The sequence below is a fragment of the Tripterygium wilfordii genome, chromosome 20, assembly GCF_013401445.1.
Source record: "Tripterygium wilfordii isolate XIE 37 chromosome 20, ASM1340144v1, whole genome shotgun sequence".
NCBI lineage: Eukaryota > Viridiplantae > Streptophyta > Magnoliopsida > Celastrales > Celastraceae > Tripterygium > Tripterygium wilfordii.
Window position 1 is genome coordinate 2,080,759 of NC_052251.1, and position 13,478 is coordinate 2,094,236.

General features: G+C 38.2%; 3 protein-coding genes across 4 annotated transcripts; 2 read left to right on the forward strand and 1 right to left on the reverse strand.

Annotated features, from left to right (window-relative positions):
* Nucleotides 1-274: 274 nt before the first annotated feature.
* Nucleotides 275-6,303, forward strand: LOC119987247 (probable protein S-acyltransferase 14). The gene is made up of 7 exons (XM_038832106.1): nt 275-487; nt 1,632-1,878; nt 1,957-2,048; nt 2,930-3,053; nt 3,137-3,222; nt 3,336-3,401; nt 5,738-6,303. Exons 1-7 carry the CDS (start codon nt 275-277, stop codon nt 5,864-5,866), a joined length of 957 nt encoding a protein of 318 aa, XP_038688034.1. The 3' UTR covers nt 5,867-6,303.
* A 689-nt stretch (nt 6,304-6,992) lies between these two features.
* LOC119987308 lies at nt 6,993-10,685 on the forward strand. Of its 2 annotated transcripts, none has more exons than XM_038832181.1 (7): nt 6,993-7,265; nt 8,559-8,978; nt 9,079-9,248; nt 9,330-9,410; nt 9,558-9,633; nt 9,717-9,809; nt 10,297-10,685. In XM_038832181.1, exons 2-7 carry the CDS (start codon nt 8,579-8,581, stop codon nt 10,353-10,355), a joined length of 879 nt encoding a protein of 292 aa, XP_038688109.1. In that variant the 5' UTR covers nt 6,993-7,265; nt 8,559-8,578; the 3' UTR covers nt 10,356-10,685. The 2 variants fall into 2 exon arrangements, with proteins under 2 accessions (XP_038688109.1, XP_038688107.1); XM_038832179.1 differs by having other exon boundaries at nt 6,996-7,265; nt 10,290-10,682.
* A 210-nt stretch (nt 10,686-10,895) lies between these two features.
* LOC119987309 lies at nt 10,896-12,142 on the reverse strand. The gene is made up of 2 exons (XM_038832182.1): nt 11,849-12,142; nt 10,896-11,737 (listed from the first exon to the last, which is right to left on the reverse strand). Exons 1-2 carry the CDS (start codon nt 11,906-11,908, stop codon nt 11,138-11,140), a joined length of 660 nt encoding a protein of 219 aa, XP_038688110.1. The 5' UTR covers nt 11,909-12,142; the 3' UTR covers nt 10,896-11,137.
* Between the last annotated feature and the right edge of the window lie 1,336 nt (nt 12,143-13,478).

Below are 13,478 nucleotides of genomic sequence, written 5' to 3' on the forward strand. Positions count from 1 at the left end.
GAATTGTCGTGTTTGGAGTGTGGACACAAGTGTGCTCACTATGGATGCTCTTCCGGCCCCCGTGGCCCGATCCCGGACAGTGGGCAGGTGTCCAAAATTGACAAGACTTCGCAAAATGACGTCGTTTTCAAATTGTTCCTTGAAAGCACTTCGTATTGGCCATCTACGCGTCTTTGAATTCATCTGCCAATTGGTTGTTTTCGAGTTCTACAAACGTACAGACAGCTTCAGAGCAAAAGAAGGGATCGAATTTTGTTAATTAATTTCAATCAACATGAACAAATCATCGGGACGGGTAATGGCGTGGAACGTGTTCAAGTTCTGCACGCCACTGCGTGCCCTTGGTTCTATCATGATCCTTGTGGTCCTTGCAATCATCGGCGTCACCTACTACTCCGTTGTCGTTGTCAATTACGGTCCCGCTCTTTTTCACGGTGGCCGCGATACTGTCGTGTCTCTTGCGGTCTTGCTCTTGTTTCATTTTCTGGTATGGATTTTATGCTCTTCTGTTTAGGTTTTAACGATGCTCAAATAATTCAGCTTAATTTCGTTTTTCTATGCTCAAGTAAGAAAGTCGAAAAGTCTGTTGACAGACTGATTTCAGTTCTTCCGGGGACGGTGCCAAGATGACAATTTCTCAACGCGAAATAATTAAAGCCGTGAGGAAGATATCAGCGCAGTGATTTAAGTTTGATGGAAGTTATAAGAGTTCTCAGTTCAAAAGACACTAAAAATGAAACACAGTCATGTTATATATCTAGGTAAAAGTTGTGCACATACTGTTAGTTGCACTCTGTTGTTTGTCTCTTATGCCATTCTTGTTATTTCTGAATTTTCTGTTAACTAACTTTATTGATGTAGAAAGGGAGAGAATTTTATGGAAATACAATAATAAGACGCGGGGATCTCTATGGTATGCAATGGGGTTTTCGCTCTGTGGTGGCCTCCATTTCCATGTGTAGAACTGCAATAGTCAAGTGTGTTTGGATAAAAGTCTTTTGTTCGGTAAAATTGATAAAACTAAGGGTACACAGAAAATAAATTATGACCTCATGAAGGTGAAAATTTTATGTTCTATCGAACATACTGCAATTTCCTTTCCCCTCCATTCCCATTTAATAATTTGTGCAATCTGCAATTTAATATTGCGTTTGTGATTTCTGAACACACTCACGACTGAACTCATGTATATGTTCGTTAAATGGAGGCTTGGAAGAGATGGCTGAAAGCAATTGAGTGAAGGTGGTGGTAATTTTTGGCTTCCTAGAACAATAAATCTATACTAGCTTTTAGCAAAGATAAAACGGCTGATATCTTAAAACAAGCTGTTGATTTGGAAAAAGTAGAATGTTAAAAATGCCTTAAATATGGTATCTGTATGTTTTCCTATTTGATAAAATTTAAACCACAATGAACAACATGATTGGATACTGCTCATCATGCTCTTTTTGTACTACACAATATATTAAATTAATATTATCGATCTTTTATTTTAACAATACACAATAAGTATATTGGATAAAAAAGGTGTTCATGTAGCATTTTTGGCATCAACCATAGATCAAGTGTGCTTAGTAACGTCCAAAGCACAACTTACTTACTAATACTTCAGTTAGTTGATTTGGTTGTAGTTGGCTATGCTGTTATGGAGCTATTTCTCAGTTGTCCTGACTGATCCTGGTGGTGTTCCCCGGAATTGGAGGCCGCCAATGGATGAGGAGAGAGGTGATACAGATCCATTGGTGGGCGCACAAGATGGGCCCATAGGCGTAGACTCAAATCAGTTTCCTATGCCTGGTGATGCTGCAGGTCAGAAAACAAGGTTATGTCGGAAGTGCAACCAATTTAAGCCACCTCGCTGCCATCACTGTTCTGTTTGTGAGTTCTCTGCATTATGTTCTTTCTGGAGGTTTGATTTTCCAAGAAAGGACCTTATTTTTTTTTAACTGACTCTAGGTGGAAGGTGTATATTGAAAATGGACCATCACTGCGTGTGGGTTGTCAACTGTGTTGGGGCCATGAATTACAAACATTTCCTTCTTTTCTTGGTATGTTAAATCCATCTGCTTGCAGGTTTGATTTGAGTATCCGAGCCTATGTTTAATTCATACAAAGTATGTTTTAAGCACTGTGGTGCTCATTGAGATGGATAATTATTCTACTCTGAGCTGTTGAGTTGACCCATTAATTTATGCTGTTTATGGATCTACAGTTTTTGCCATTTTAATATTGTCTTTGGTTTCTAATGACTTAAGTTTCTCAAGCAGCAATAGCATATTATATCTAAATGTGTTACTGCCTGTTCAGTGTGAACATTCTAGGTTTAAGACATGCCCAAATTAAAACGATGTATGAGATCTAATAGTTACGTAGTGAAAAAAGTAGTTCAGGCACGGGAGAAATGCGGAACTTGAAGAAATGCTCTCCCTCACTCTCTTTCTTGTTTTTTCTATTCCATTCATCTTTGGATGCTCGGGTTAATATTTTTATACTATTTTGTAGCCAGATAAGACATGCTTTGATACTTCTCTCTTTGATACTAGGACATGCGTTTATTGGGAACTGTTACCTTAAACAAAAAATAAAGTCTAATACCTTGCAGCAAGATACGCACCATTTCTTCTTCTTCTGTTTTTTCATTTGTGTGTTTTATGGGAAGTTTAATATATGTACAACCACTCGAGCAGAGATGGTTTTATCTTCTCATAAAAATTATTTCTTTTTCGGATATTCAAATAGCATGTTTCTTATGTTCATTAAAAGATATGCTAAATGGTTGTTATGCTCGATGTATGTAGTTCATATGCTTGAGCTTATGTTTTCTTTTTCAAGAAAGCTAGATAAAATAGACTGTCTTGGTGCTATCAGTTGAAAAAAGAAAAGAAGGTGGTGTTTACTGATGGTGTTAGTGTTTCTTGTTTGCATGCAGTTGTTCACATTTCTCGAGACAACTCTTGTTACTTTGTCATTGTTATCAGTTTTTATAGCATTTTTTACCGATGGTGAGATATCTGGAACAGCTGGAACTCTTGCAGCCACTTTTATCTCATTTGGTAATCAGTACAAGCTCTTTACCCTCCTCATCTGATGTCATTATCCTTTTCATTACCATAATATTATCCTTCTATCCTTCCAGTGCTGAATTTATCATTTGCGTTGAGTTTATTGGGCTTTCTTATTATGCACATGATGCTAGTGGTGTCAAATACCACTACTATTGAGGTAATGCCTTCCTCCATTGATTCGACTCCTTGTTTCCTTTGTAATTCAGAAAGTCTTTTATCTGGTATCTGTCTCTCATAAAGATTGCTCAACTTATTTTTTGCCGCCTTCAGGCATATGAGAAGAGAACAAATTCAAAAGGGTATTATGACCTTGGTTGGAAGAAAAACTTTGAGCAGGTATCTTTTCTTCTCTTTGTATACTATGTCTGTAATTTCCTTGACTGACTGAGCTTGTATTTCAAGGGTTGTTTGTATGATTATTTATATGTTGCCTCAATCTGTTGCTTGTGAACTGCCTTGGTTTAAATTCTTGGGAAAATGTTGTTTTGAAGAGAATCTATGGAACAAAGTGCTGGAAGCACATGCCTCGATTAAGATTGCTGAGTTGATTCTGAATTTCCATGAATGCATTGTACTTATTTGGTTGCTGGTTAAACAATTGTACTTGAATAGAAATTATAGTTCAGTTTAATAATGTTTATGGTAGCCATGTTTATTAATTTTTTCTTCCTAGAGCAAATAGGGTCAAGGCTAAGACACAGCTTAGCAGGTTACCTCTTTAGAACTTAGTGATGTTATGGCTTCACTCATCATCTTCAATAGCCTGTATTGGGTTCGTGGCATACTCATGAGGGTGGGACTGGGGAGGGCAATAATGTGATCACTTCTTCGCAAGAATAGTAATATGAAATGGGGTCAAAGACATTCTGAAAATGTTTTCTTCTTTTGAAAAATGTGATTCAATATGTTTTCTGGCATATCGTTCTTTGTAGACATAGGAGGAAAGATTCCTACATTTCAAGAATGCTTTTTTATGCTGACAAGTGACAATGGAAAGCCAAATAATCAGTCACAAAAGTATGGCAGGATTGGTTAAGTGGGATCCCCTTAACCATTTGGTGTTGCATAGAAAATTCATCCACAAAGAGATGGTGTGATGAGGCTAGACAGAACTTGTGTGCATTGCATATTAATTTGTCTCATTGCATGACCTTAAAAGGTAGGCAATTTCTTATTGAAGTTCTTGGTCGGATGTTAGTTTTATGGGAATCTATTGAGCTGTGTATGGAGGACCTTGGTACTAGTCTTTTAATGTGTCTTATGGGAAAAATGTTGCTTAGGACCATATGGCCAAAGCAGGAAAGCCTTAGAGGATTAAGGTGGGTTGTAACAAACTGTTGTCAAAGTTAGACCCCTTGTGGTTGGTTGATCCATTCTAGGGAAGCTCTGCGGGAATCTAGTGTTCCTATGACACCCTCATTGCAGTAAGTTCTGTGGATGGGACTAGACTCGGCAATGAGGACAGAACGTACTCGTATTAGGCACCAAGGCAAGAGGACAGAAATTATTTGTCAATACATCAAGGCAAGATGACAAGACTTGCCTGTGTTAGACAGCTTGAAGTGGATGGGACATCATGTAGCGTGTTATGTGCCAAAATATCTGTGGATGAGTTTAGGAAGTGACACTGACCATTGAAGCTTTATGGCCGCTGAATAGCCTTCAGTATTGGGCTTGACTCTTGGTTGAATGATTCTCTTATTTAAAAATATTGGCATAAGTGTCAACTCATGGGGAAAAGGAAGCAGTATTTGGCCTGTGATACTGAGGGACCTAGTAGGAACTTGTGAGTGCTTTTCTCATTGTGAGAGACACAGAATGTGTGGATGAGATGAGATAGAGACCTGTTGTTGTGTGATTGTTCTCAGGATTGAAACATGGAAACAATTTATGCAATCAGTGCCATATAGAAGCGCCAAAGATTGCTCTGGCAAACGGTTGAAAGGCTAACTTGGTTGTCTCTGTAGAGTGATTCCTTGTTGATATGAACAGGTGCTGCTTTGGTGGTTCATCAAAATTCTAGAACATTTTGCTGATTGCCGAATACTTATTGCCCTTTTCCCCCCAAACTTAGGATTTTCTTTCTGTTCACAAGCTTCAGTTGCAGCTGCCAAGCTCTGATAGATAGATAAACCTTGGATTCTAGAAACAAACATTTATTGCAATGCTATATTGATAACTGATTTTGGCACTCTAGGCATGGTGGGAGCATTCCTTGTACCAGTATTAGTGGCTTCAAGCTCTATGGAATGCTGTAGTTATTTTTTCCAACAATAGATCCTTACATTTTCTGCAAAATGTTCAATAAATATTTAAAAACAGAATCACATCCATACTTAATTCAAACCAGGTCTTCTTTGAGGCGGACGAAATGTTTTTTAGTACTTCTGATGTCCTCTTATTTATCATTTCAATTTTAGGTCATCTTTTGCTCTTGAAATTTCATGATTGGCTTCCTAAAGGGATATTTACCTCAAAATGCAGTGATTCTATTTGAACCAATTTTGGCTTCTTGTTCTTCGAAGTAAGCGTGGAGAAATTCCCTTGTTTTATTTCCTTTTCTGGGTGCTATATTTTACTTTGAGGATTTGCATTTACAAAAATTGTTCATGGATGCTGCACAATTGGGCATGCCTGTGAACTTTTGGTTCTGTTTTACTCTTCTACACCAGGTTTTTGGAAGAGATAAGAGATACTGGTTAGTCCCAGCATATTCAGAAGATGATTTGCAACAGATGCCAGCACTTCGAGGTTTTGAATATCCAACAAGGCCTGACTTGAATGAGCTCCAGCAGCTCTAAAAATCTTGTTTATATGAGTTCCGGCAGCACAAAATGCAGACGATACAAGTGCCAAAGTTACCCTTGGAGCCTGTTCATCAATGGAAACATGGCTCGCATTGAACCACAATGGGTTCACCTGGCTCCCCCTGTATGCACAAACAGAACAGCTCTGCTGCATGGAAGGCCTATCCACAAACTTTCATGCCACCTGGATGTGCTGGCATGGAAGTTTCTTGTAAAATCTTGAGAGAGGATTAATTATACAGACTCCATACGTACCATTATGTGTTGTCAAATTGTTGTCTTCCCTATTTTCCTATTTTATTATGTAATGAAGCATCTTTGTAATTGTGCCTTCAGTATTATGTAATCAAGAGACATTCATAAAATTGTTTTTAGATTGTTAATAAGTTCATGTAATTAAAGGTGTGTGAAAGATATTTTAGTTCTTTTTATATCATTCTTCTCTCATTCTCATTGATAATTATATAATCATTTCTATTCTTGTTGGGTTCGAAATACCATTCGTATTCCCATTCTCAACCAAACGCAATTTTATTCGAAGGAAGACCACGAGTACGCCCAAGATTGAGCCCGTAAGAGGTCGAGTTGGGCCCGAACAACAGGAAGGTCTATGGTAAGATCAATACAAGCAGTGTCACAAAAGCTCATCCATTCACTGAAGGCTCAGAGCCCATTATGCTAAGGAGGCTCCAACCTGGACCTAGGCCCAATCAAAGCCAAAGGCCTGTTCGTACAGTTAACACGTGTTGATCATATGATCACGAACACTATGAATAGGAGAGGACCCCCTGCTCATTTATTCTCTCAATTACTTGGTATATTTTTCTCTAAAAACTTTTCACTTCTCTCACTAAATATTTCGCTATCATTGACTCATTTGATCATCAAAACTTCCCCCGCCTGCACCACAGGGATGCCCCAACTTTATGATCAACGTTTTATATGATCTTGAAGGATTATCATAAATCAAGATCGATGAATACTAATTGATTGTAGATTTTAAGATCTACAACTTATATGTGCGCATGTGTGGTATCTCGAAATCGAGCCTCCCCATTCCTTCTCTTATAATTTAAAGGAAAAAACCCTTTATTCTTATAACTATCCACCATGCAAGAGGAGCGGCTTTAACACCAAAATATCGCGACAATTTCGTGCACTCACTAGAACCTTCCGTTTATTCTTTCGCAAACAAAACCCTCCACTCGAGGCCGTGGATTCACGCCTTTTGTAAGGTTAACTTCGCCTAACCCAACAGGGACAAACACAAGGAAGCCTGAAAAACACCATTTTTTCAATCAAGCGATCGTTTTCGTTGTGTCTAGGGGTTACCTTTTCTTCTCTAGGATATTTGTTCAGTTTCATTCAACTCGCCGGTCTCTTTTTATCTGAGGTACTCTTGTCTTGCATGTTTAATTTTTTGAAAATATGATCATCTGAGAATATCCTCGTTTGTGATTGAATTGTGGAAATTGCGTGTTTTCCTTGAAATCCGTGTGTTATTCCGCTGATCGGTGCTTATATGGTATTCCTCGCAAACCTAAATTTTATAGTTAAATTATTATCTCGATATTTATCTTTAATATATTGCTCGTTGTTTCTGTATGCTAATTTTTATTGTGCTTATTTGATGCAAATGTTGCGTTGAACTGTTCCCTTTATGGTGCCCTAGAATGACTTGGCCTTAGTTATGTATTTGACTATGCTTTGCTGCAGGGATCAGAAGGAGGTTGACTGATCAATATTTTCTATGTAATTTTTTTTTGCTTTGGCCTGAAGGAAAATGTGGGAATACGAGAGGAAGAGATCATCATGTGGTCTGGTCATTTGTTTTATGTTTTTGCCAATGAATTTTGGTATTAGGTTATTCGTGTTCTATCTGAAGATTGCAGTATATAAAATATGTTTTAGGAAGAAAAAACTGGTTACCCTTTTTTGGTTATAATACTTGTGCTTGGGGATTTTTCTTGTTTCTCCTTTCACATTTTACTTTCTGACTGTTTTTATTTTGCAGTCAGCAGGTTATTTTTAAGATCCAGGTTATTGGTTTTGATGTATTGGTTTTTTTAAGTGATTGGTTTCTTGCTTCTTTTTTTTTTAAAAAAAAAATTCCTCGACATGATATTTTTGCAGTGCATCTGTTTTGCTGTTACTGACTTAAACAATGCCCCATTGGTGGCTTCTTTGTTTGTGGTGCGGCTATGCTTATAATTTGAATTATTTCTATTGCATTTAATCCACGTGGTCCATTCAAAAATTTAATCCACATGGTATGTGGACATTCTCTTTTTTTGTTGTGGAAGCAGTAGTATCTTGGGGGAAGGAAGATGTTTTGGGATTGGGGATTCAAGTTCTTGTAATCATGTTGCATTTTCAATTGAGTCCTTAGTCCTTATTCGGAGTATTGATGTGTCATGCTTTATAATGCAATGAATAGCAAATCAGATGCTACATCTTACTTTTATGGACTGAGGCCGTTGTCTCTCTTTCTTGCGGTTCCTTCTTTCTTTTTTTTGAAATTCTTACTGTGTGTAACTTCGTTCGAAGAATAAATACTGTGTGAATGGATGGATTGTGTCATCCTTGAGTTATCTGTTGCTGTTGCTTTGCAATCTGTGGCATTATTGAGCGAGGTCAGTTGAGCATATGCTGAAGATGATGGTAGTTCTTACTTTTTGTCTCTTAGGGAGCATAATTCTCTGAAAAATGCAAGGAGGGAGAGGTGGCAGAAATCCGTTCTCTGGTTTTGGTGACCCTTTTGCTGGTTTTGGGGGCTTTGGCAGCTTTGGGAGTCAGAGAAGTTTGATGTCTAGTTTCTTTGGAGGAAGGGACCCATTTGATGACCCTTTCTTTACACGCCCTTTTGGAGGCATGTTTGAGTCGAGCTTCTTTGGTTCCGGTGGAAGTCCTTTTCCTGGTATGCAACCACCTGCATTTCTTGAGCATCAAGCTGCTGAGCCCATGCCATCAAGGGGGCCAATCATTGAAGAAATCAATTCAGATGGTGAAAAAGAAGAGACGGACGAGAAGATAAAAGAGAAGCCTAGAAAACATGCTAGATCAAGCAGTGAGCCATATGTCGAGGTCCCAGATGATGAAGCTGAAGGTATGGTTGTTTTTCTTGTGCTATACTATACGTTTTATATGTATATTGATGTTTTTTTAGCTGGCTGAAAAATTGGTTACCAACCCTCATCAATTTGCAGGAAGAAGAAACAGGCATTTGCAATTGAGGAATGATTTCAACAGAATAACAAATACAGAATCACAGCCTCAAACTCGCAGCTTCACCTTTCAGAGTTCTACCGTCACTTATGGCAGTGCTGATGGGGCTTATCACACTTCATCCAAGATAATGAGGACTGGGAGTGATGGGGTAAGTAAACCTGAGGGTTGCTATTAATTATGTGTGGTTAGTTTGGTGGCTCAGGCTCATGCATTATATGCCATTGATTAGGTCATATTTGAAGAAAGCAAGGAAGCTGATAGTGCTACACGGCAAGCATCTCACAGGCTTTCTAGGGGACTTCACAACAAGGTATATGTGGAACGGTGCTGGTGTGTGGGAGTCCTCATGAAGACCTTTATCTATTATACTTGTTTTGAAATCTCAGACTCACCTTTTGAATTCTTGTTTTCATTTGAAGTGATAAAGGTATCTTGGTAATTATTACTGAAATTGTAGGGTCATACTGTTATGAGGAAGCTTAAATCTGATGGTAGAGTGGACACAAGGCAGACCTTGCACAATCTCAATGAAGGTACTAGGTATTATATGAATTTTCAATGCGGTATGATATGTTGAATGAGTGTGATTAGTAATTCTGTATTGGTGAGTTCCCAGGTGAGCTTGCTGGTTTTGAAGAAGCTTGGGAGGGAAGTGCTGGGAAGCATCTGCCTGGTTGGATGGCGAATGCTGGTTCTCATGCTACTGTTGGTAAATTGCTTTTGCCACTATTCTGCGATGCGCTTTTTCCTCTCGGATAATGCTTGAAACCCCCATAAAGTGACCCCAAAAGACACCACCATTTAATGTGGAGCGTTGGATTTGAAGTGGGTCCTACATGTATGTTTTGAATCAATGGCTATTTTAAGGCCACATGGGATCAAATTTTAGGGGTCTCTAGCATTGTCCTTTCCTCTCTTATCTAGTGATGATTATCCTTTAATAGATCTTGTTGGATTCACATGGAATGCTATATGTCTGCAGTATTATGTTGTGTTTCATGATTTATTTGGATTTTGGAATGGTTGTGTTATATAGAAAAATGGATATTGTGAAAACTGCTACATGTAGATTTGCTACTATGAAGCATTTTTCTCGCTCTTTGCAAGAGCAAACTTTCTATATGATCTATGAGAGTCTATTTTACTTGGGAATGCAAGATCACATATTTGCTGTGCATTTGTGTTTTAGGAGTTAGTGGGCTGGCAAGCCAGGGTGGTTGGGCACTTCCTTCCACGGAGCCATCAGGAAATATGATTGCACATAATAGGAAGATTGCTGGATCCTCCCGCTCAGAGCATTTGGGGAAGACGGATGACACTCAAGGTATTAGAGACAAAAGTGCTAATCCTCCACGAAGGAGGAAACGTTGAGCGAGAGGTTTATGGAAAATAGTATGTGTATTATGTGAGTCACTCATTTTGTACTCGATATATGAGATGGTGGTTTAATGCAGTGATCAATAGTGCTGCCTGGTATAATGTATGAAGTATAATTGTTTTAGGTACGATGCTAAAAGTTCCCTTTGAGCAGGGTATGAGATGAGACTAGTGATTCTGATGTTATACAGCTTTCATAGTTTGGTAATGCCATGCATGGGTTTTTTAGAGTTACTATATAGCTCTTTATTATAATGCTAGCCCCGCCTAATGCGGAGAGCTTTGTGCAAAGAAGTTGTTCGGTTAAGATTTGGTTTTTGACATATTGAATTCAGGATCATTTAGATTGCACCATCATTCAATTTGCTAGTACTTACCACTCATTAGTCATAACAACCAGAATGTTATAATCATCGAGTCCTGAACATATTGTATCAACTAATTGTTGATATTGTATCAATCGAGTCCTGAACATATCAAGATCCAAAACTACTTGTAATGGAGGAGGATATACTGCTCATTAGCAAAAAAAATAATTGATCTCTGTAGTTCAGTCTAATTAATTAATCAAACAAACGAAAAAAAAATAAAAAATGTTCAAGTTATAGGTCAGCCAAAGTTGAAAAGGTGAAAGGAGAGGTGGACAAATCCAATTCCAATTCATCTTCTAATTAGATGTTCTTCCCCAGATTGTCTATCAATGTGCTTGATCCATCTGCTCGCACGTTTGCCACCGTCACCCGAACCGCCTCCGCCGCCGGTGGCTGCTACATGAGCAATATCCAGTCCCTTCCCTACAGGAAGAAACACAGAACGAACAACCCTCCTTGAACATCCCTCCATAACGCTTCTCCATCTAAAATTCAAAGCATTTTTTGAGCTCGCATGCTTACAAACCAACACAGCCCCTCTGTTTCCCAACTTTGCAAACCTCAACACCTTTGCAAAGTCCTTTTGTCTGCAATCCATCACCAAGAAATCAATCCCTGTTAGTCCCTCCATCACTTTCTCTGGCTCTCCCACAATGACTTCTGGTTCCATCCCAACATCTCTCATGGCTTGTGCATACTCTGATCCTGACCTTTCATCAGGGACTATACACACATGTCGTCCATCCGTGCGTCGGCTGGCGATTGAGAGGCCTATGCTTGTTGTGATAACTCCTCCTTGTGTAAATGTTTCCACAACCAGTTTTGCATTCCAGCCTGCAGCCATGGCTGACAGAAGCTCTGCCACACTTGATTCTTCATAAATCTCACACTGCGAATCAATCAAATCATACACAAATACTTATCAGAAAAATTAATTGAAACCCAATTCTTGTCTCATCATCAAAAACAAAAATTAGGGATCCGCAATAGAATTACTTACATTTTTAACAGTATCAATATATGCCTCTGATGCTGTTTCAGCTGACCAAACAAGCTTCATTTTTCTTTCAATCTGTCTCTGCTCTTTTCTTCTTCTTCTTCTTCAAGTAATTGTATTAGGCTTTGTTGTCAAGACAAAAAGTGGGTTTATGAGGAGAAGCAGTGGAGGATTTGGGGTTTTTATCTGAGACAAAAATGGCGTCCAGAAACAGTTTTTATTAGACCGTTGACATTGCACCGCTCAGATCCTATGTGTGTATTGGTGGTGAGGATTAAGATGACAGTGGGACTGCTGCTGGTATTAGACCATTCTAATTCGAATCTTCCTATTAAATTCAGAGTAAACTTCCCCCTATTCTTTGCTTACATCTCACGCATATTTAACAGCGTGTTTACTGTTTAGTATTATACGTCATTGGATATGCCCATCGACACGGCTACACGCGGGTATGGGAAGTTACTACAAGTTTTCCATGTCTTTTTTTAGCCCTTTGAATTTGGTACTTTGGCGTGACCAAAAAAACCGAGTCAAACCGATCGATTGGTCGGTTATTATTAAACATATATGTTAGTGAGAATCAATTGAATAATCAAAAAAAATCGATCAAATTGTCAATAATCGACTGATTGATCGATTAAATTTATGTCAAAAAACCGGGAAAAAAAAAAAACTGAATGAAACCAACTTTGGACACCCCTAACTTTTCTTATAGGGAAATTTGGTATTTACTTTTGTTGGAGGTTTTTGCGGCAACATTTTTGCCCCTACACATGAATGATGATTATTGGTTTGATGAGAGTGTCATAAATGTGTGTGCAGAAGTGATAGGAATCTCAGCCATCACAGTAGTGGATGTGTCACTCTTTAGTTCAATCATCGGGTTTTGTAGGCCCTTACACTTACATCAATCAAGATTCAAGGGAACAAGATTCACCACTGGGATGACTGAGATTCTATTTACTGGGATCCCTAACATTTTTGATATGTGTTTTTCAATCGTAACGAAATTGAGAATTGAAAATGAGAATGCATGAAATCTGATTTCAAGTAGAAGAATGTACGATTGTTGAAGGGACTCTAATTATATTAGGGATTCAAAAACTTTCACCGATGGTAATAGTTTTAGCTAACAATGACTGTTATCAAAGAAAATAAACACAATTAGAGTTGCATGTACTTTACTTAATGTAAAAGACAACACACAACAATGAGAATTGAAATGCATTGCATTTTGTACAGCCAAAAGCAATACACTTTTTTTTACCGAGAATGAACATCACATAAGTTTGCATTTGACATTTTATATGAGTTTAAACTCGAGTCATCAGGTTCGTGCATACAAAAATTTATCACTCGACGATAGAATAAATTAAACCTAAGCCTAATGCATAGCCACAAAGATATTACTCTTAATAAGAATCTAACTCAGGATCTCCCGAGTCAAAATCACAGTAGACCCTCAAACACGATAAAGAGATTAAACTCATCTTATTCCTACCTTTGAGGGGAAAAAGATAAACCCAAATGTCTCTAGTGGACAAATTGTAACAAAAACGAACTTTTCTTGGTTTCTTTTGTTCAATGAATTTAGACTACTTTTAAGCTTTTTTTCCTCTCTCTTTCTTTGACT

Bases quoted from the DNA above. Each gene is read 5' to 3' on its own strand.
- LOC119987309 (XM_038832182.1), bottom strand. From the start codon at position 11,908: ATGAAGCTTGTTTGGTCAGCTGAAACAGCATCAGAGGCATATATTGAT. The intron at 11,738-11,848 runs GTAAGTAATTCT...ATTGATTCGCAG, and splicing joins ATATTGATACTGTTAAAAAT to TGTGAGATTTATGAAGAATC.
- LOC119987247 (XM_038832106.1), top strand. From the start codon at position 275: ATGAACAAATCATCGGGACGGGTAATGGCGTGGAACGTGTTCAAGTTC. The intron at 2,049-2,929 runs GTATGTTAAATC...GTTTGCATGCAG, and splicing joins AACATTTCCTTCTTTTCTTG to TTGTTCACATTTCTCGAGAC. The intron at 3,223-3,335 runs GTAATGCCTTCC...TGCCGCCTTCAG, and splicing joins CAAATACCACTACTATTGAG to GCATATGAGAAGAGAACAAA.
- LOC119987308 (XM_038832179.1), top strand. From the start codon at position 8,579: ATGCAAGGAGGGAGAGGTGGCAGAAATCCGTTCTCTGGTTTTGGTGAC. The intron at 9,411-9,557 runs GTATATGTGGAA...CTGAAATTGTAG, and splicing joins CTAGGGGACTTCACAACAAG to GGTCATACTGTTATGAGGAA. The intron at 9,634-9,716 runs GTACTAGGTATT...GTGAGTTCCCAG, and splicing joins CTTGCACAATCTCAATGAAG to GTGAGCTTGCTGGTTTTGAA.